This window comes from Stenella coeruleoalba, assembly GCF_951394435.1.
Source record: "Stenella coeruleoalba genome assembly, chromosome: 15".
NCBI lineage: Eukaryota > Metazoa > Chordata > Mammalia > Artiodactyla > Delphinidae > Stenella > Stenella coeruleoalba.
This window is the reverse complement of record NC_137161.1, coordinates 10,832,865-10,853,839: the sequence shown is the minus strand read 5'-3', so window position 1 is coordinate 10,853,839 and position 20,975 is coordinate 10,832,865. Positions and strand designations below refer to the sequence as shown.

At 56.2% G+C, this 20,975-nt stretch overlaps 2 protein-coding genes across 3 annotated transcripts in view; one reads left to right on the top strand and one right to left on the bottom strand.

Moving 5' to 3' along the window:
• Positions 1-20,975, top strand: part of BCAS4 (breast carcinoma amplified sequence 4) — a 60,264-nt gene that overhangs the window by 33,140 nt on the left and 6,149 nt on the right. The gene's annotated exons all lie outside the window — the stretch shown is intronic.
• On the bottom strand, positions 3,504-19,080 carry LOC307198860 (ferritin heavy chain-like; the record flags this gene model as incomplete). The annotated part of the gene is made up of 2 exons (XM_079946158.1): positions 3,504-3,611; positions 18,325-19,080. The coding sequence occupies 2 exons, from the start codon at positions 19,078-19,080 to the stop codon at positions 3,504-3,506; spliced, it is 864 nt and encodes a 287-aa protein (XP_079802284.1).

Genomic DNA, 20,975 nt, shown 5'->3' with positions numbered 1-20,975 from the left:
CATATATCGAGCGTTTACAGTGTTCCAGGCACTGCTGAGGTATTTCATGTGCATTAATTCACTTACTTTTCCCAATCATCGTGTACGCTGGGAATGAATGTTATCCCCGTTTGACTGATGAGGAAACGGAGTAGTTGCAGTGTTGCCACTCTGGCCCCGTGTGAACTCATTCTGTTTGGCTTGGGATGCCTGCCTGGGTGTCACTCTCCAGTCCCTGTCAGGACCCCACTGCTCTGTCTTGTCTTACACCTGCCTGAGGCATGTGCTGCTTACCTGCCTGCCTCCAGGTGAGGGACTTGCCCAAGGCCAGTAGCAGCTAGACAATGGCCTCACAGATCTCATGATCTCGGAACTCCTATTGATCCTTTAGAGCCAACTTAATACCACCTCCTCTGAGAAGCCCTCTGGGATTGCCCCCTCTCCAGCCAAATGTGGTCTCTCCTGCCTTTCAGTGAAGTCAGGAGTTGTCTTCTTGGTCCCTTGAGTTATGGTGACTGTTCCGGGGTGACCAGGAGCCCCCCAGTCACACAGTGCTCTGCCCACTGATGGCTTAGAAGCACCATGGGGGAGGAAGGACAGAGGACCTTGGCTGCCCGTGGTCTGCAGCAGGAATCCTAACAGTGGGGCCTGCTGGGTCCTTGGTCTCTGTACTTTACAGTCTTTTTCTATAGCCTGCACAATTGTCCCTTTGTGGTTGGCACTAGAGTCCTCATTTAGTGGCAGAGGCCAAGGCTTGGAGGGGGAGAGTCGCGAATCCAAGGTCAGCGCCGGGGTTGGAACTCAGGCCCGTGGGGCTGTGAAGTGGGGTCCGCCGCCCACTCCTGTTGAGGATCCCATCGGGGTGTGGCTGGGCATGCGGGGATTTGCATCCTCTCATCTCTACCAGACTCGGGGCCCCCCAGCCCTACCTGCAGTGACTTGTTCCAGGAAATGCGTCCCAGCCAGGGGTGGTGAGTCATTCAGCAACCCCGGCGTGTTGATCTTGGCCCTGGGAGGGCTTTGTGTGGAGCAGGCAATGTAGGCAAGTGTGTGCACACGCGTGTGCAGACCCGAGGGTTTCCAGGGCTGCACCTGCACCCGGGGGTGCAAGCTGAAGCGGCCCTTCTAGAATAATGGTTGTCACGGCTTGTACTGGGCTCTGACCCGGCAGGCACCTCACATCCCACCCTGTGACATAGGTCTAGTCACTGTCCCTATTTTACAGATGAGGAAACTGAGGCACTAAAGGGTCGAAGTGCTTGCCCACCCAGAACGTGGTGGAGCTGGGATTTGAACCTGTGAGACCTAGGCCTGGAGCTGGAGGCTTTTTATCTGCACCACTTGGCCCTGCTGCGTCTTTCTGGGCCTGGTTCCGACCACTGGAGCTGCAGTCTGGGGGGTGGGGTCCTTGAAGAGCACCTGGACGGGTCTCCGTCTCTTCCACCTGGAAGAACCCACCAAGCCAGGATTTCACACTGTCTCCGGTCGGTTCCCCTCAGTGCCCACCCAAGGTGGACGCTTCACTGACCACTGCCCGTACCTGGGCGTCCACACCAGGCCCCCCCAGCAGTGGGAAGCCCCTCCGCACAAGCCCAGATTCTGCCTTCTTGTCTCCACCCGCCCTCCTCCGTCTCCGGGAGCTGGCGTGGGGCAGAGGCTCTTGCGCAGAAGGGTCCTGTCCCCACTCCTGTGGAAGCCCATCCCCCCAAAGGAAATAGGCCACTCACTGCTGCCCCCAGGCCCTCCCAGAATCAGGGGGATCAGTGGGGACTCCCTCACAGGGCCCAGGCAGGAGGCCCTCAGCCCTCACCCCTGGCGCCGGGCAGGGACCTTTGGGGGTGTGTTTTCCACCCTCCCTGCTGCTCCATCAGCTGGAACAGGAGTTCCTGGGGAGGGAGAGAGATGGGGAGAAAATTGGTCTGTGTGTTTTCTAACTCTGCCAGCCCCTTCTGCCCTGCTGGCCTCATTTCTCCCTCCCTCCTCTTCCTCACTTTGCAGCTGTAGTGGGGAGGCCCAGGGAGGGTGTGCAGCGCCGGGGCTAGGGTCTCCCAACACACCAGGAGTGGGGCTGGGAAGCAGTCCGCCAGCCCCCCACCCCTCCCCAGCACCGGAGGCCCAGAGCCGCCCCTGCCCACGTGACTTGGTGCTGGCCGAGGCCTGGGCCGGCCGGGAATGCCAGCCTGAGTGTACCTCCTCGTCACGAGATCCCCCGCAAAGGCCAGGCCTTTGGCCTTTGACTTGAGCTGCCGAAGAAGCGCGCAGTCAGTGCCCAGACTGGGGTGAGAGCTGGCCTGGCACCCTGGGCCCTCTGCGCCCGGACGTAAAAATGTCCATGCTTCCATGCTTCAGTTTTAATGCTAACATACGTATTTTCATGGTACAAAGGTCCATATTTCCATGCTGTACTGCAAAGAAGTTTTCAACTATACTTTTACATTGATTTTAACTCAGAACTGTGCCTCTCTTTCGCTGCGGCATTTTTTTAGCTGTGTGACTGTGGGTAAGTCTCTTAGCCTCTGCAGGCCTCAGACAGCTTAACTGTCAGTTGGCTGACACGGGCTTGACCAAGAAAGGCTCTGCTTGCTAGAAAACTGGTTTCAATTTGCTGTGAGATGAAGAGGGCCTCCTCCACTAAAGCTGTGGGGAGTAAAAGACTCCAGAACTCTCAGACGGAGGGTTCTGAGCATTGGTGGGTCTGAAAAGCCAGCTTTGCCTTTAAATAACGGTTCAAGACAGACTGCCTAATCCCTCAGCGGTGAGCAGGTATCGGTAGTGGTGACAGAGCCAGCCCTGCAGCGCCAGGTGCTGTTCTCAACCCTCAATACCCCACGGGGGAGGTGCTATTTTTATCCCTATTTTACAGGTGAGGGAACTGAGGCACAGAGAGGTTTAGTAACTTGCCCAAGGCCACACAGCTGGGCATCAGGTTATGAACCCACATTCTTAACTCTGTTGCCTTGGGAGAGAGCTGTGATCTCTTACTTCAGGAAGCATGTATCCAGCGGAAGAATAGAGGCAATGACCAAATCCTAAGAAAATTCAGTAGCTAGTCATTTCTAAAGAGGGCCCTGGCTTGCTCTGAGGGAACCAGGCATGGCCTCCGAGGAAGGGCCGTGTAGGCTGAGACCTGGATGGTGAGTGAGAACAGCCTGAAGTCAGAAGAAAGGGTGCACCCAGCAGTGGGGATGCAGGCACCGAGGCTCTGGGGTGGGACTGAGCTTGAGGAGCAGCGGGGAGTCCAGCATGGGGATTGAGCCGGGGGGGTGGAGTGTGGGAGATGAGGTTGGGGCCAGATTGGTTGGGCGGGGTCTCAGGCCACACAGGGGGACTGGACACTATTCTAAGGGCAATGGAAAGCCATGGAAGGGTTCGTAGCAGGGGAGGGACTTGGTAAATTTGCTTTGCTTGGGGAATTTCCAGGGCACATTCTCTACCCTGAGCTAAGGCTGGCATTTAGGGTCAGCGATGTCTTGTTTAGACTTGACCATGAGAGCTGAGCAGGGTGCGTAGGTGCCCTTCAAGCCTCAGAGTTCAACGGTTAGGAGTGCGTTTCCTCGGCCTGGAAACATCTCATGCTGTGCCTTGAGGTCACTGGAATCCTCGCCTTGCCGGGTCTCGGGGCCTTTGTCCAACTGGAAGAGAGAAAAGGCGCTCCAGTCAGGGCGCCCAGGTCTCCTGGCCATGTGTCTGGGTCCCAGAGACCCTGCCTGAGGAGGCAGCCCTGTCTCTGCACATAGAGGGCCCCTCTCATCTGGAGACGGTTTCAGACATATGTGGAAGCGAAAGTGAGATGGAGGTGGAGCCGTACGGGCCGCAGGCCTTGGAGGGGTGTGGAGACCATGTCAGGTGGCCCCATGTCCCCTCGGTCCGGGCCTGGTCATGGCCAAGTGGCTGCCACAGGTGTTCTGACCACGCCAGGCCCTCCGCTCGGGGCCCGCACCCAGGGGCACAGAAGAGCCGCGCTAAGTTGTTGTAGACCGCTGTTTGTTTTCCGCCGAGCCAAAACATCGTGTTGACGAGGTGTCATTTTTTCTTTTAATTAATTAATTAATTTATTTATTTTTTGGCTGCATGGGGTCTTCGTTGCTGCACATGGGCTTTCTCTAGTTGCGGCGAGCAGGGGCTACTCTTCGTTGCAGTGCGTGGGCTTCTCATCACGGTGGTTTCTCGTGTTGTGGAGCACGGGCTCTAGGCACACGGGCTCCAGTAGTTGCGGCACATGGGCTTCAGTAGTTGTGGCTCGCGGGCTCTAGAGCGCAGGCTCAGGAGCTGTGGCGCACGGGCTTAGTTGCTCCGCGGCATGTGGGATCTTCTGGGACCAGGGCTTGAACCCGTGTCCCCTGCATTGGCAGGCGGATTCTTAACCACTGTGCCACCAGGGAAGTCCCTCGAGGTGTCATTTTGATTAATTTTCCAATGGATAACAGTCAGGTGCTTTCCAAGGAAGGCTCTCTGGCTAATAGCAAAACCACTTGGGGCCAAGTCCTGACACCGCACAGAGCCAGGCTGCCGGGGTGGACTGTGGCCTTGGGCCTGCCCGGCTCACCCCGCACATACCCAGGGGGCGATCTGGTAACATAAATGAGTGTGTCTGCCAGGTGTGAGACAGTAAGGAGCGGTGGGGACTGTGGCGAGTTGCAGAGCCCCTGCCTTACTTATAGGGGTGGAGATTTCCAGAAGCAGCCTTGCAGAAATGGGATCAAGAATGGCTAGATTTTTCTATTTTGGGGAGAAAGCTAGGCATGTGGAGTTTTATATGAATCTTCTAATGTCTAAAAGTCAGCAACTAATTTTTCTAAATGTTAAACATCTTGGGGAAGAAAAGTCTGTTGCGCCTGTGGGTCACACCCAGCACACTCCCCAGCTCTGGACTTCAGGCTGATGGCCTGTATCCCACAGGCCCCACGCCTTCAGAGGCATTTGGGACCAGGGAAGAGTGGAAAGCCCATGGCGTCTTCCTTCACTTTGCACCAGCCCCAGCAGGAGCCCTCAGCTTTTGGGAGCAGCATGACGAACACATCTACTATTGCTCCAACTATGGTGGTTGTATTGAGAGCATTCATGAAGGATTTTCGGTGCCTCGTCTCGACTACCCGTAACAACCTCAGAGGTAAATGATATCATTTGAGAAAGGGACCTGAGGCTCGGAGAGGGCCGTTCACTTGCCCAGGGTCACACAGCATAGGCAGCAGAGCCAGAATCTGATCCAGCTTAGACCTCGTTCAGTGTCTCTCCCCTTCTCTGTGATCTTCCCGAGTGCAGGACCCACAACCTAGAAGGTGGAGGTTGCAGCTGGAGGTCCTTGGACCCAGTCTGCCCCACCCACATACATTCTTTGGCCAGCTTGGCATATGTTTAATATGCATGTGTTTAATTTGAATTAGTTGCCAGCATTTAGAAAAGCGAAGTTCACAGAAGAATGTACACCTCTGGCTTTCGCTTGAAAAAGCAGAGGTCTCAGCCCCTGAGCAGTGTCCCTGCTGAGCCGCCATCTGGCCTAAGACACCCATTGTCATTACCTGCCTGTGGGCATTTGAGTCTCCTAGCCGGGCTGAGCATGCAGTAGGTGTTCAATAAATACTAGTCAATGGATGCTCTGAAGGCTTCCATGGCCCTTGGAAGCCCCCGTCCCCCAGATTTCTCCGGAGGTGGTCTCCAGGCCGTGGAGAGCTGGGATGAGTGTCCATGCCTGCCTTTCTCCGCAGCGGCTTGGGGCCGCGTCCTGGGCTTTCCTGGAGGTAGCAGAGGCTGTGGGCGGAGCTGTCCTGCCCAGGCTTGGCCTGTAGGAGTCGTCAGTGCCAGGCTCGGCGCCTCCTCCCCTCCCCGCTCCGTACCCGGACCCCCCCCTCCCCTCCCCTCCCCGCCCCACCCAGGGAAGGGGGAGGCTCTGTCTGGCTGGGGCCGCCTCCCCCTCCCTCTCCCTCTCCCTCTGCCCAATCCCCCTGGAGGGGTGACTCCCGGAAGGAGGCACAGCCTGGCCGGGGCTTTATCTCAGTGGTGGAGGCCTAGCAAGGCAGCAACACAAAGAAGGCAGAGGAGATTCCATGGCGCCTTCTCCCGGCCCTGCAGCGGCCTCTCCTTCTGCTTCTGCCCCCATCATCCCTTGCGGTAAAAATGCAACATGAGCAGATGGCAAATATTAACGCAACAATGGAGGCCGAGTGGTGCTGGGTCCCCAGCCCCCCTGCCAATCCCCCACCAGCCTGGCTCTCAGGGAGTCACTCAGCGCTCACACGTTAACAGATTTGTTTGACTCCAGATATCTGGTGGCACACGTGCAGGGGAGGGACAGAGGGCCCCTGGCAGGCTGGTTTGGGGGTCAGATTTTTTTTTAAGTGTTGCATTTTTGTTAAGATTTTGAGTGGGGAGGAAGTTCCTTACAACAAGGAGGAGTTTTTATTTTGGGGGGCACTGTTGAGGCCTACGTGGGAGCACCCCAACTTCTCTGTGGTTGGAGGGACACAGTGCACCATCTCCGAGCACCGCCACTGTCAGGGACGTCCCCCGTGAGCATCCTCAAGCCCAGTCCTGCCATCCCTGGATCTGGTGGACACTGCCTATGGCCTTTGCATACGCTGGTCCCCTGCTCCCTGCCTGGCAATGTTTATTCATTGTTCAAGGCTAAATTGAATGTTACCACCACTGGGAAGCCACCTGGATTCCCCCAGGCAACGTTCCTCTGGACTCCCCAACACCCTGTTCATTCCACTGTTGGCACAGCACCTCGGGGAGTCATCTGTGTTTTCACCTGTTGTTCCCCAAGACTAAGAGTTTCTCAAGGGTAAGGACTGTATTATCTTTGACTTACTAATAGTAGTTACGACAGTAACTGGCCAGCAGCCAGTTTTCTGGGCTCTTCTTTGGGTTGACACAAGCTAGTACTTTACCTGCCCTAGCTTGGTTCATCTTCATGCACACCTGTTACATAGGTACTGTCAACATTCCCACTTTACAGATGAAGAAACTGAGGCTCAGAGGAGTTAGAACATTTTAGCCAGGCATTGGCCCCATTTGATTTCAGAGCCCCGTATTCTTCATGCCCCAGGGGTCGACTTCGAACCCTGGAATCAGGTAGGGCCCTGAGTGAGGCCCAAGGGCTGTGTGGGGACGGTGGCCAATGGGAGAGGCAGGTGCCCTCCCCTCCAGCTGGGAACAAAGGCTCAGAGTGGCCTGACCGTGCTCTTTCTTAAGGAAGGGAGGTTGGGGATGCAGGTTTTTATGTGACATCAGTTGATTTTGAAAACTTGCCTGAGAGCCTCCAAGAAGTCTCCTCAGGGGGCCTGTTGCCTCACAGGCCTCCATCTATGTCTTGGCAAAGACCTACAGTAAATTGGTGTCTACTACAGAGTCTGGAGGGTCAATGCCCCTTTACCAAGGGAGGGAGAGAGGGGGCTGATATCACAGCAGCGGGGATGGGCCTGGAGAGCTACAGGCTGTGCTGAGCAGGCAGATGTGAGGGCTACAAGGGCCCAGGGCTGGCCACGAGCTCTCTTCTCGAAAGGGGCTGGTTCTCCCCAGAGGCAGTGCCGGCAGAGGCACTCGGTGGGGCCCTCTCCAAGTACTCTCCACGGGCATCCTTATTTTCTGAGGATTTGAAATTTCCTCAGTCTTCTGTGAAGTGTTGACAAATGCAGCTCCCAATACCCACTTTCTAAGCAGAGCATCACTCTCAAGATCACCCTTCCTGGAGCGATTCTGCCCTCCCAGGTCCCAATATCATGGCGCAGGCCTCTCCCCTTTCTCCCAGTGTGTAGACCAAACTCCGGCAGCACTTGGAGAGGGCGTAGTTGAGAGCATGGACTGGACTCAAACCAGGGCTTTGCACCCTCGGCGCTGTTGACATTTGGGACCAGACCATTCTCTGGGGTGGGGTCTGTCCTGTGCATTGTACGGTGTTTAGCAGCATCCCTGGTCTCCACCCACTAGATGCCGGTAGCACCATCCCCCTGGTTGCGACAATCAAAAAGGTGTCCAGGGCTTCCCTGGTGGCGCAGTGGTTGAGAGTCCGCCTGCCGATGCAGGGGATGCGGGTTCGTGCCACGGTCCGGGAAGATCCCACATGCCGCGGAGTGGCTGGGCCCGTGAGCCATGGCCGCTGAGCCTGCACGTCCGGAGCCTCTGCTCCGCAACGGGAGAGGCCACAACAGTGAGAGGCCCGTGTACCAAAAAAAAAAAAAAGGTGTCCAGAAGTTTCCAAATGTGCCCTGGAGGCCCGGCTGCCCCGGGTTAGGCGTCACCGGCCCAGATGAATGACCGTCGTCAAAACCAGGCAGCAGCACGTGGGGCTGATCATAGCCCCCTCTTGGCTTTTGCTTGTGTTCTATGACTATGGAAAATTTCCGGAATAAAACATTTAAAAATAAATGAAACCATGGGCTCTGGAGCCCAGTGGCCCTGGGTTTGTACCTTGGCGGTGTTGCTTGCTAGCTCCGTGGCCTGGAGCAGGGTCCCCGCTTCCCCTCTGTGAAATGGGGCTCACAGGGGTTCAGGTTGAGGGTTTGGACGTGCGTGATTCCCTTTCTATTCGGTGAACTTCTGTCAGGCACCTACCGTGCCGTGAGCCCTGTTCCAGGTGCCGAGGCTTGTGGATCACAGAAGGAGGAGCCAGGTGCACGGAGAATGTCTACACAGCAATCGCCGTGCTTGAGGGCCCTGGGCCGACCTCGGTGCGCGTGACTCAGTCTCTGCTGGCTGCAGTGAGGTGGGCTGCCATCACTGGCCTCATCTTATAAAAGACAACTGAGGCAGGAAGAGGCAGAGTCACTTGCCCACTATGGGCTGGGGGAGGGAAGGGGAGCAGCCGGGATGCCCCCAGCTAACTGGCTCAGCGCCTGCATCTCCGAGCATTCCTCTGGGCACCAGAGGATGCAGAAGTGATGAGACTGGTCCCTGCCTGAGCTCTAGGTCACCCCAGAAAGTAAACACCCAGAGGCGGGCGTTGCAGCAGATAATTATGAGGTGGGCTGCATGCTTCTGACTCCTGTGCATGACAGAAAAGGGGATAAGAGTGGGACTTCCCCGGTGGTCCAATGGTTAAGACTCCGCACTTCCACTGCAGGGGACGCAGGTTCGATCCCTGGTTGGGGAACTAGGATCTTGCATGCCGCGCAGTGCACACACACACACAAAAAAGTAAAAAGGGAGAAGAGAGGCCAGGAAAGGGCTGTGGCAGGGGACAGCATGGCCCAGTGCGTGGCACCAGCTTGGCACTGGGTCGCACGGCATTCCTGAGCGAGGCAGGGCCGCGCAGAGGACAGGCAGCTCCCGTCAGCGATTGCAGGTTCCGGGTGACGTGATGAGTGGAGGGAGGTGAGTCCCTCCTTAGTGCAGAAACCTGTGTGATGCCTGCAGCTGGAGTTGCGGCATCTGGAGAAAGTGTGATGATCCCTTTAATGCCTAAGGGGCCTGGGAAGTTCTTGAACTTGGCTCCATTCATGGTCAGCTTTCTGCTGGGAAAATAAACCACGTCTCATTAAGCAGTAAATTCATCCAGGTGCGTGTTCCAGCTGATACCATCACACCTTGTCACGTTGCCAGACGGAATGTCAAGACCAAAGTTCCCATTACTTGGAGGGTCCTAATAATTCCTGGGAAATTTAGAGAGGGGGGAATCCTGGCTTTTACATGGAGTAAGAAGCCAGAGCAGGGAGGTGGTTGCTTCAGGGCCGGACATCACTGAGCACCGCTTGGGAGGTGCCCGTGGTTACCTGGGTTGGGGATCTCAGCATTGTGGCCCTGTCACTGCCCCTTCCCCTCCCGTGTCTGGCAGCTCTTTGCTGGCCTGGACCTGGTTCCGGAGGCCATGGACAGTGCCCCCAGGAGTGTGTGTGTGTGGGGGGTGTGGGCAGGAGGGGCTCAGATGGCAGCAGTCATTGCTGGGAGAGAACTCAGAGGCCACAGGCCAGGGGGCTGCTCGCAGGGCTGGTTGCCAGCATATTCGTGCCCGGTGTGGCCCCCCGTAATCTGTCACTGGCCAGCAGGCATTATTGAGCATCTGCGGCGAGCCTGGCCACCTGACTGAGGATGAGCCGTGCCTCTGAGGGGTTGAGAGATGTTCTGGATAATCTTTGAGGCTCCTTGGACTGGCTTCCGCAATTGTGATTCACTTTAAATGTTCATGTTTCGAAGCTGAATGCATTTAATACTAAAAACGCAGTGTTACAAAACTGTACACTTGGGCTGTTCACAAGCTAATGACATCGTTTAAAAGAATTCAGGGGGCCGTAATAATAATGAAATTACCCAGCGTTCATTGAGCACTTACTGTTTTCTAAGCACTTTGGGTTATTTGGGCAAAACACCCTATGAGGTAGAAACTATTATTAGCCCTGTTTCCAGATGAGAAAAATGAGGCACAGAGAGGTTAAGTGACCTGGCCAAGGTAACACAGCTAGACAGAGGAACCACTGCCGTTTACTGTGCTGGAGGAAGGGATCCTCCTCTCAGCACTGGCAGCCCCACGCAGGGCTTTGGAGGGGATGTTAAGAGTGCAAATCCAAGGTCCTCTGTGACCCCTGTCCGCACGCCCACCCTCATTCCCACAAGCAGCTTGAGCGCAGCACTTCGGCGGGAATGGCCAGGCGGTGGGAAGCCGCTGAGGCTTGGCCCCTCGGCCCCCGGAGGCCCCAGAAAGTGAGCTAGGCCTCCACCCCAACGCCTGTTTCTGGTTCTCTTGAGAGCCTGCGGGGCGGGAGTTGGGTGGACAGCGTGGCCCGGCCTGCAGGGTATTGCCCTGGCTTCTCTCCCTCCGTACCTTGGGCTTTTGCTCCTGGAGGCCTAGAGAGATCTTGTGCTTGGAGGACAGCCCCGCCCATCCCCCTCTGTACTGCGCACATACCGGCCTCTTCCTCCCCCTACGGTCCCCTTAAGTCCTTCTTGGCTGCTCGAGGAGCTGCCACGTGTGCAATCCCAGCCCTTGGGCCGGGCTTAACTCCTTTGATGCCAAATCTGCACCCACCACCCCTCTTTTCATACATGTACTCATTCATTCATTCACTCAACAAACACTTGTCATCTACCATCTATACGAGCCCGGTGCTGTTTCAGATCCTCGGAACCCAGGGAGGACAGAGAATGTTCCCGCTCTCCAGCAGCCGATAGTCTAGTGTAATACATAAAGTGTCCCGGGGAGAAAGAAAGGTGAAGGAGGGCAGGGAGAGGTGGGTCTGGGGGCAGGAGGTGGTCAGGGAAGGCTTCACTGAGAAGGTAACATGGAGCACAGCGGACGAGGTGGCTGGCGCCCTGGGGGAGGTGGGGAGGGGGCTGTACAGGTGTCTTGGGCTGGAAGGGGAGCGGTGAGGCCTGGTGGGCGGCGTGTTGGAGCTGGAGGTGCAGGTCGGGGTGGGGTGGGGAGTGGATGGAGCAGGGCGTGGAGCCCGTGCAAGGACTCGGCCCTGGAGGGTTTTGAAATGTGGAGGAAGATGCTGGCAGTGCAAGGGTGGAGGTTGGGTGGTTGCAGCTGCTGGGATGGTCCAGAGGGAGATAGATGCTGGTGGCCTGGGCTAGGGACCAGGGTGGAGGTAGGGAAACGCGTGTGTGTCTTTAATTGAAGTTCTTTACTGAGGCAATTATAGATTCACAGGCAGCTATAAGAAATAATACAGAGACAGCGGCCTCGTACGCTTGGCCCGGTTTTCCCCAATGGTAACATTTTGCAAAACCGTGGTACAACGTCACAACCCTGATATCAACCTGGTTACGATGTGTTGCTCATGCTGGGATGTCCCCAGTTTCACCTGGACTCACTTGTGTGCGTTTTAAGTTCTGTACAGTTGTATCCATTCTGTACAGTTTTATTTTATTTAGGCTCCTGTCTCCTGACTCTGGACTGTCCCAACCCCACAGGGATTTCTCAGGTCCTCTTATGACTACCTTCACCCTTCTTCCCTCAGCCCTCGCCCAACCCCTGGCAGCCACGAATCTGTCCTCCATGGATAAAATTTCGCTGTTTTCAAAATGTTCTATAAATGGAATCATACAGCCTGTAACCTTTGGGGATTGGCTTTTCTCACTCAGCGTAATTCCCCGGAGATTCATCCCAGTTGCCTTGTGAATCGAGTCCGTCTGGATGCCTTTGCAGGTGGAGCCGGGGTTGGAGTGTGGGGTTCAGGGCTGGAGGTATCCAGCATGGAGCCCGAGGCCTTAGCTCTGAGGCTGAATGGGATCACCCGGGGAGGCGGAGTGAGCACTTACCGATTAAGCGTCTGCTGTGTACCAGGTGCTGTTCTAGGCGCAGGAGATGCAGCCATGCCTGAGAGATGGGAAGAGGTGCCTGTGGGGGCCGCCAGGCTGATGCGGGGCTGGAGGCCTGGGCTGGGTGGGATGGGCGGGGGGCACCTCAGGATCTCTCTCCCTCTTTTCTCGCTTTGCAGCCAGGGAAGGTGGGGACCCCGATGAGGCCAAGAGCTCCTCCCTGGGGTGGAGGATGCAGACGAGAGGTTTCCAGGAGTCCTGAGTAAAGTGAGAAAAGAGCAAAGTGTTGCCCCTCAGGCCAGATGGAGTCCATTCAACAGAGACTGACCTGTCTTCTGAGACGGCCTTTGTCCTTTCAGAATGTTGTTATTTCTTTGACACAGGGATGGGGTTTAAGGCGGGGTGAGGGTGGGGAGTCTTTCAGTGTCCCTGCGTGCACACTGACAGGGTTCGGGGCCGGAGAAGCCCTGAACCCGTGGACCGACTCCCCAGCTCCCAACACAGTCCGCTCCCCACACCCTGGTCCCCACCGCTGCCGCTGCCTCCTGGCTGCCTCACTTTTCTGTCAGGGCTACTCATCGCTTCCCTCTCCTTTCCTCTCTTATTTCCTCATTTTTCCCTCTCTCCTCCATCTTTTTCCTCCTCCTTTTCATCCATTTTCCCTCTTTCTGAATCCCACCCCCCTTATCTGGTTTCCACATCTCTATCGATTTCAGTTCTCTCTCTTTTATATTTTTCTCTCTTGGGTTTTGTTTGTTGGTCGTTTGTTTCTGCCTCTACCTCCCTTTGTCTGTGTCTCCTTCTCCTGCTCTAATTACCTTCATCTCTGTTTCCACCAGGCTCTCTCTGTCTCTCCCTCTTTTCCTTTCTCTCGCTCTCAAACGTTATTTCCCAGACTTTGGAAACCACCCCTTTCCACGCTCAGGGGGCCCAATGGATGAAACGTCCTGGTCCGACCAGGACAGCGCATGAGGTGAGTTCCTGTGAAGGGGCTTCGTGAAATCAGTGCCCGGGCCCCTGGGGCTGCAGAGATGGGATTGGTGCAGTGACGGTAACCGTCCAAGGCTCATGGGCCACCCGGTGGCACAGGACGGGCTGGAGCTGAGACCAGGCTGGAGCTCTGAGGGCACCGGAGTCTGAGTCAAGGGTGGATTGGGAAGGGCTCCTGAGGCCACCCAGATGCCTGGAGTGGGAGAGAAGGGGCCCAGGTGACAGTCCGGGCGTTGCCTCAGAAGCAGGTCCCTGCGGTCCTGGGTGAAGAGTCTTTCTGGGCAGGGGCAAGAGGTGGGCCCGTGGGCGGCTCCTGAACGCCTGCTGGTCCCGGTGGACGCCTCTGTTTTTGCCCTGTTGGCTTGTTTATTTAATGGAGAACAGCTGCCCGTGTTTGGGATCCCGACAGAAGGGTCGATTGTGTCTGTGTTTGCTTTCTGCCTCCCAGAGCTAATCGGTGCTATTTCTAACATCCTTTTGTGGAGTCAACCACCTTCGAGGTCAGCCAACGAAACCTTGAGGATTCTCTTGATAATCAGCACCAGAGTGAGAAATGTACGGCTCCGGTGTGACAGTCGCCGGCTGCTGGGCCCTGGCCAGCTGTTGGTTGGGCTCGCGGACGTCAACGTGGAGAATCTCCGTGTGACGGGGAGGCCGCCCGGCAGAGCGTGCCACTGGGCATGGGCAGCTGGTGTGTTGTCCTGGCCTGGAAGAGGGTCTGCCTCTCCCTGCTCTAAGCCAAGAGTATGACAGTCCCAGCCCCAGCCAAAGCCATCCACTGATGTCCCCCCAAACTCTGCCGTTGATCCTGCGGCCACCCTTTGCCCCATGATGTTTTCTTAGCCAGAAGCGCTGGCTCCGCGCTGTGCATGGAGCCGATCCCGAGTGACCTTTCTGAGGATGGAGAACACCATTCCCCGTTTGGAATCCACCTCTGTCACCACGACCCGCTACAGAATTGGCGGGTGCAGAGCAAAATGAGAATCTGGGGCCCCTTTGTCAGAACTTACTAAGAATTTCAAGACGGTAACAGCAGAGCGTCAGACCAAGCCATGAGGCCGGCCCTGCCCGTCACTTGCAAGCGTCATGCTTTGAGTGGATCTTAAGCTTGCTGCGTCTTAGTCTCCACATCTGTAAAATGGGATTTACAGTCTTACCTTCTGCATAGGATTGTCATGAACAGTGACCGAGATAATGTAAGGTTTAGCTGCCATTATTATTATCAGTGACATTAGTATTATTATTTAATAGCTCATTATCTGTGTTGTTCCCTTCAGTGCTGCACATACGCTGCCGTGGATGAGTTTTATTTTCTTATTTATTATTATTATTTTTTAAATATTTATTTATTTCATCTCATGGGATCTTAGTTGTGGCTCCAGGGCTCCTTTGTTGCAGCACGGGGGCTCCTTTGTTGTGGCACGTGGGCTCATTAGTTGCGGCTCATGGAATGCATGCAGGATCTAGTTCCCTGACCAGGGATCCAACCCGGGCCCCCTGCATTGGGAGCGTGGAGTCTTATCCACTGCACCGCCAGAGAAGTCCCTATTTATTTATTTTTAAATGACCTTTTATTTTGAATACTTTTAGATTTGCAGAAAACTTGTAAAGACAGTACTACTGAGGGCTTCCGTGCCCCCCTCACTCCGTCTCCCATATCCTGTCATCTCGCGTCACCTGGAGAGCTGTCAAGACCAAGACCGCACATTGGTCCAGTACCGTTCACTGAACACCAGGCTTTGGATGTTACCGGATTTTTCTTCCTCGTCTGTTGTCTGTTCCAGGCTCCCGTCCAGGGCAGTGCATTGCTTTTACTGCGTGCTTTATTGATTTATTTAGGCCACGCCACATGGCGTGCGGGATCGTAGCTCCCTGACCAGGGATCGAACCTGTGCCCCTGCAGTGGAAGCGCAGAGTTCTAACCACTGGACCGCCAGGGAAGCCCCTACGTGTGCTTTTTATTTATTTATCTATTTTTAATGATTATTTAGGCTGCATCGGATCTCTGTCGCGGCACACGGGATCTTCGCTGCGGCGTGCGTGTGGGATCCAGTTCCCCGGCCAGGGATCGAACCCGGGCCCCCTGCATTGGGAGCGCAGAGTCTCACCCACTGGACCACCAGGGAAGCCCCTACGTGTGCTCTATTTTTAATGTGGGTCACAGACCTGGCCAGGGTGGGGTCCCCAGCCTTGAGCCACCCCGAGACTCCAGAATGGGTCCGACCGGGAGTCCTCAGCCGGAGATGTGATTGTCATCGTTGGTCTCAGGCTCCGGGGCCCTGACTTGGCGAAAGGCCAACCCCCAGGCCCTTCCTGCTCTGCCCGGGGTGGTGAGAAGATTCATCCGTTTCCCGTTGCCTGAGTGTCTCCTGTGCACCAGGCTCCAGCTGCTGCTGGGGCCCTGGCCCTAACGACTGGCTTGATGCCCGTCCCGACGGAGCTCGGCCTGGTGGGGAGCCGGGTGGTAACCGAGGAGAGAGGTAAACGGGCTAGGCTCCACAGTGCTGCCGTGAAGGAGGGAAGGTGACACAGATGAAACTGGGCCTCCCTTAGGAGAGTCTGAAGGAAGGAAGGAACCAGCAGAGGAAGACCTTGTGGAAAGGCCTTGAGGGGACAGCGGGTGCCAAGGTCTCCCGTCACGCAGACCCTGGTGAGATCCAGGAGCAGAAAGAAGGCCCCAGGCTGGAGGGCTGTGAGTGATGGCAGGTGACGGACGGAGTTTAGAGAATCAGGCTGGATCATGTGGGTCTGGGGTCAGATCCCCCCAGCTCCAAGGTGGCAGACAGCTAGCAGACAGGTGGCCACAGCGAGACCGCACGGGCGAGAGCACGCAGCTCCTGGAAGGAGGGGCCGCTGCTCAGTACCGGTTGCCCATCACTCTCCAGTGGCCCAGAGCTTGAGATTTTTTTAAAGGGAAGCTTGAAATCCTTTTTTTAAAGAGAAATGGCATTTCGTTCAAAAGTATGAGAACACCAACAACCAAACAGACAACAGTCCTAGTAAACTTAGCCCAGTGGAAGCCAAGCAGGACACGCCTGAGGACTGCTCATGCGTTGGGGACCACGGTGGCAGGGCCTGAAGGCCTCGTGGAGGAGTTGGATTTTATTCTAACTACAGTGCGGGACTTACTGGAGGATCAGACTTGTTTTTTACGACGGCCCCTCAGGCTGCCACGTGGAGAATGAGTTGAGGGCAAGAGCAGCGGCTGGGAGACGGGGTGGCAGTGGCGAGGGGGAGAGGGATTGGGGAAGAATTAGCAGAGGGGGTTGAGGATGGGCTGGATGTGTCGTGGGAAGTTGGGTGGCCCCCAGCTTGCCGGTTTGGGCAACCTGACTGAGGTTCCGGTTAGTGGGTGGACCCACAGTGAGTCAACTGACCCCTGAAAGCCTCAGTTTGCTCGTCTGTAAAGAGCCTTTGTGATCTTCAGATTTGAGTCTCTGGAATGTAGCAGGTGCCCAATATACATATAAGGCCATGGTAATTAGACAGTTACACTCAGTGGCCAGGTGGTGAGAAGCAAAGCCCAGGTCAGACACCTCCCTCCTCCAGGAGATGGTGCTGGGAGGGCAGAGGGCCCAGGGCGGTGGCCAGAGGGGCAAGGTTGGAGAGATCAGACTCCGGGTCAGAGACCTAGTTCTGGAGGGGTCTGTGCCATGACTCTGCCTACCTGGTGTCCTGTCTTTCCTCCTAGACCCCATATGAGTTTGAATTCAGTAGCCAGTATCTTGGCAGAACTTCTGGGGCTCCTTCTCTGCTGGTTTCCGTGTTAAAGCTTTTCGTCCAGCTAAAAGCCGAATCCACGGGGACCTGGAAGCCGTCTAGGGCTGCTGCCGGGGTCAGCACCGCCTCTAACAAGATTACACTAGCTTGTCCCTGCTGCTGGGGTCCCCCTGGGTAGGGGCTGCCCCATCTGGGAGCCCCCAGCCCTGTTCCTGTCGCCAGGGCTGCAGCAGCCTCCCGCTGCCACCAGCAGCCGAGGTGACCGGGACGGCAGAGGCAGGGGCAGGAGGGCAGCTCCTGTGCAGCCACCATGGGGCCGGCCAGCCCAGCCCTCCCGGCAGGAGCGGACACGCAGGGCTGCTTAAGAGAAATGGGAGGGGCTCTGCTCCCAGCTGTCAGGGTGGAAGCCTGGGGGCCCTGGAGCAGACACAGACATTGCAGGCAGGACGGGCAGGCGTGGTCTGAGGCGCAGAGAGCCTGTGAGGGGGGCCGAGGAGGGAGGCCAGGACCCGCGGTGAGGGCCGTGTGGGCTGGCTGAGGTGGGGGCCGGTGCCAGGAGCTCAGAGGAGCCCGCTTGACTCTGTGTGACCCTGGGCACGCGGCCTACGCTGTCCCCTCCGAGCCAGCTTTCCCCTCCACAAAACGGCCCCATTGCCATACCTGCCTCCTGGGCCCTGGAGTGCACTGGAGGGGACCTCGGGTATAGGGCAGCAGCCGCTGGTCTCGGCAGCGGCCCAGGCGGGCCGTCCCCACCCCAGGGGGCCTGGGCCATGGATGGGAAGCATCCAGCTCCTCGACAGCCCCACGGTGACGTGAGCTTGGAGCCGCTGCCGGCTCAGATGCCCGCGGGGCGCGGCAGGTGCTGCGGACAAGTGAGTCAGGCCTGGCGGGGACGGTGGCAAGCCTGACAGCACATGCCCAGTGGAGAGGGGCCAGCTGGACGCACCCCGCAGGAATATGGGCCCAGTGCGGCCAGGTAGCTACATTGTTCAAGAGAAACAGGAACTTGATTTTTAATTTAATTTTATTTATTTATTTTTTTGTGATACGCGGGCCTCTCAATGCTGTGGCCTCTCCCGTTGCGGAGCACAGGCTCCGGACGCGCAGGCTCAGCGGCCATGGCTCACGGGCCCAGCCGCTCCGCGGCATGAGGGATCTTCCCGGACCGGGGCACGAACCCGTGTCCCCTGTATCGGCAGGTGGACTCTCAACCACTGCGCCACCAGGGAAGCCCTTGATGTTTATTTGAACCATCCTGGTTCTTCCATGTTGGCAGGCAACTCTTTTTTTTTTTTTTTTCCTGGGTACCAAATTACTTTATTTGAAGGAATGGTACTAAGGAAAGGACTTGTAGGTGTTTTGGTACAACTTACAGAAAAGGTAAAGGTAACCCAGACATGCATGCACTGGCTTGGGGACCAGGGAGGCCACCCCTGTGGCTACGGGAAGCCAGCCTAAGGCTTGGCTCTCATCATCACTGTTTCCCAGGGTGTGCTTGTCTAAGAGATACTGTGCCGTGCCAGGTTCGGGGGCCCCCATCGTGCGCAAGTTGGTTACCTGGTCACCCAGTTCTTTAATGGATTTCACCTGCTCATTCAGATAATGCGTCTCAATGAAGTCACTCCAATGGGGGTCATTTTTCTCCGTGGCCAGTTGGTGCAGTTCCAGTAGTGACTGAGTCACACTTTTTTCCAAGTGTAGTGCACATTCCATTGCATTCAGCCCGTTCTCCCAGTCCTCACGGTCTGGCTTCCTGATATCCTGAAGGAAGATTCGGCCACCCCGGTGGTGCTGCAGCTTCATCAGTTTCTCAGCCTGTTCCCTCTCCTCACAAGATTGGTGAAGAAAGTATTTGGCAAAGTTCTTCAAAGCCACATCATGGCGGTGAAAATAGTACCACACAGACAGGTAGACGTAGGAGGCGTAGAGCTCCAGGTCGATCTGGCGGCTGATGGCGGCCTCCGAGCCCTGGTGGTAGTTCTGGCGCACCTGCGAGGGGGACGCGGTCGTCGTGGCGGGCGGCCGAGGTGAAGCGGTGGCGGGGACCTTGGGGCTGTCGGAGGGCGCTGTGAGGTGGTGGCGAGGGCTGGCTCTGAGCGGCCGGCCGGAGCCGGGGACGAGCGCCAGGTTCCGTCCAAGCGCTTTTGAAGCAGGACTCAGGTAACTCATTTTGAAATTTGCATAAGCCCATCCAGTCATGCCTGCGGGCCAGACGCTCCCCAAAGGCCGCCCGTTTGTGATCTCTGAATAGACTAAAGGGGGCGCTCCCGAGGGTCCCAAGGTTGGCAAGCAGACGCTGGAGGGACATCCCAGGTCCTGGGCGAGAGCTCAGCTCCCAGCCCCACTCAGCCCCAGGGCCACCTGTGTCCTGGCTCAGTGCTGGGGCAGGGTGGGCCTGGGTTTGAATTCAGCTCTGCCAGTTCCCAGTTGGGTGATCTTGGGCAAGTGTCTCTCTGAGCCTCAGTTTCCCCTTCTGGAAAATGGGAGTAGGGACACCTGCCTCTCTCAGCGGCTGTGGGCACGAATGGGCCGGGAGCCTGCAGGGCCCACCAACGGGCTGGGCACTCAGGAAGTGCTCACTACTCAGTCACTGTGGTTGAAGTGAGAGAGGCCGGGGGCTTGGTCTGTGCTGATGGACGGAGATGTTTTTTCTCTGTCTGCTTCCCTCCACGCCGCTCCCACCCAATAGAATCTTTTATTTTAGAATTAGAGACAAGTTGCTGTGATAATACAGAGAGTTCCCATACGTCCCTCACGCAGTTTTCTGTATTGTGAACATCTTGTTTTACTGTGGTACGTTGTCACAGCTAAAGGACCCACGTCGATACACGGCTATTAACTAACCTCCGCGGTTTATTCAGATTGCACTAGTTTTTCCCTAATGTCCTTTTCTGTTCCCTATTATATTCAGTCGTCACGTCTCCTTAGCCACCTCTGGTTTATGACGGCTTCTCAGACTCTCCTTGTTTTTGATGACCTTGACAGTTCTGAGGATTATTGGTTAGGTATGTTGTACACTGTCCCTCAATTAGAGCTGATCTGATGTTTTTCTCGTGGTTAGACTGGGGTGATGGGTTTGGGGGAGGAAGACCACAGAGGTGAAGTACCTTCTCATCACATCAGATCCAGGGGACATGCTGTCAGCGTGACGTAGCTCTGATGATGTTAACCATGACCCTCTGGCCGAGGCAGTGTTTGCCAGGTGTCTCCACCAGGCTGTCACTCCCGCCTCCACCCCCTCCCCCCTGCCCTACTTTGTGGAAGCAAGTCACCGCGCGGCGCCCCCTCAAGGGCAATGCATACGTCAGTTATTTGGAATTCCATTTTACCTTTTGGAACTATTGCGAGATCTACAAGTTTTCACTTTTTTGGTGATCGTTCCATTTCATCATACAAACAACCTGGGCTGAGTCCTGGCTCCACCCATTTACTACCTGTGCCACCTTGGGCAACTTGCTATGAACTGGAGTGATGGTGAGAGTAATGGCACGTGTCCATCAGGCTGTGTTCGGCGGCATAACAGAAACCTGACTGAAGTGGTTTAACCAAATAGGGTTTGTGTTTTTCCCTCATGGGACAAGAAGTCCTGAGTGGCCAGTTGATTCTCCTGGCTAAGGAGAATGCCCTACCATCCTTAGCCGGTGGCTTTTGTCCTCATGGTCCCAAGGTGGGCACAGCACCTCCAGCATCACTGCTGTGCCCCAGGCAGGACTCCATGAAGTCGACGGTATTGTCCTCATTTTACAGAGAGGAAAGTGAGGCTCAAGGGGAAGAGAAACCTCTGCCTCGAAGGAGTGCTGGAGGGTTAGAGACAATGTGTGCAACTTGGGCCACAGGAAGTGTAGTTGTTGTTTTCCCAGTAGGATGGGCCTCTCCCAAGTCCCCTGGGGCTGGAGGTGCCTGGTAACCTGGGGGATGAGGGTGAGTCTCTGGCTACCTGAGCTTCCACCCGTGGTCAGCCTGAGGCCTCAGCCTCCCAGAGGATGACCCACACTTTGGAACCTCAGAACCTGGCCCACACGTGGGACAGCGGTGTGGCCTTTCTTTTGAGGTGGAGGATGCTTAGCCAGGACAGGCTGGAGTTGCAGTGATGA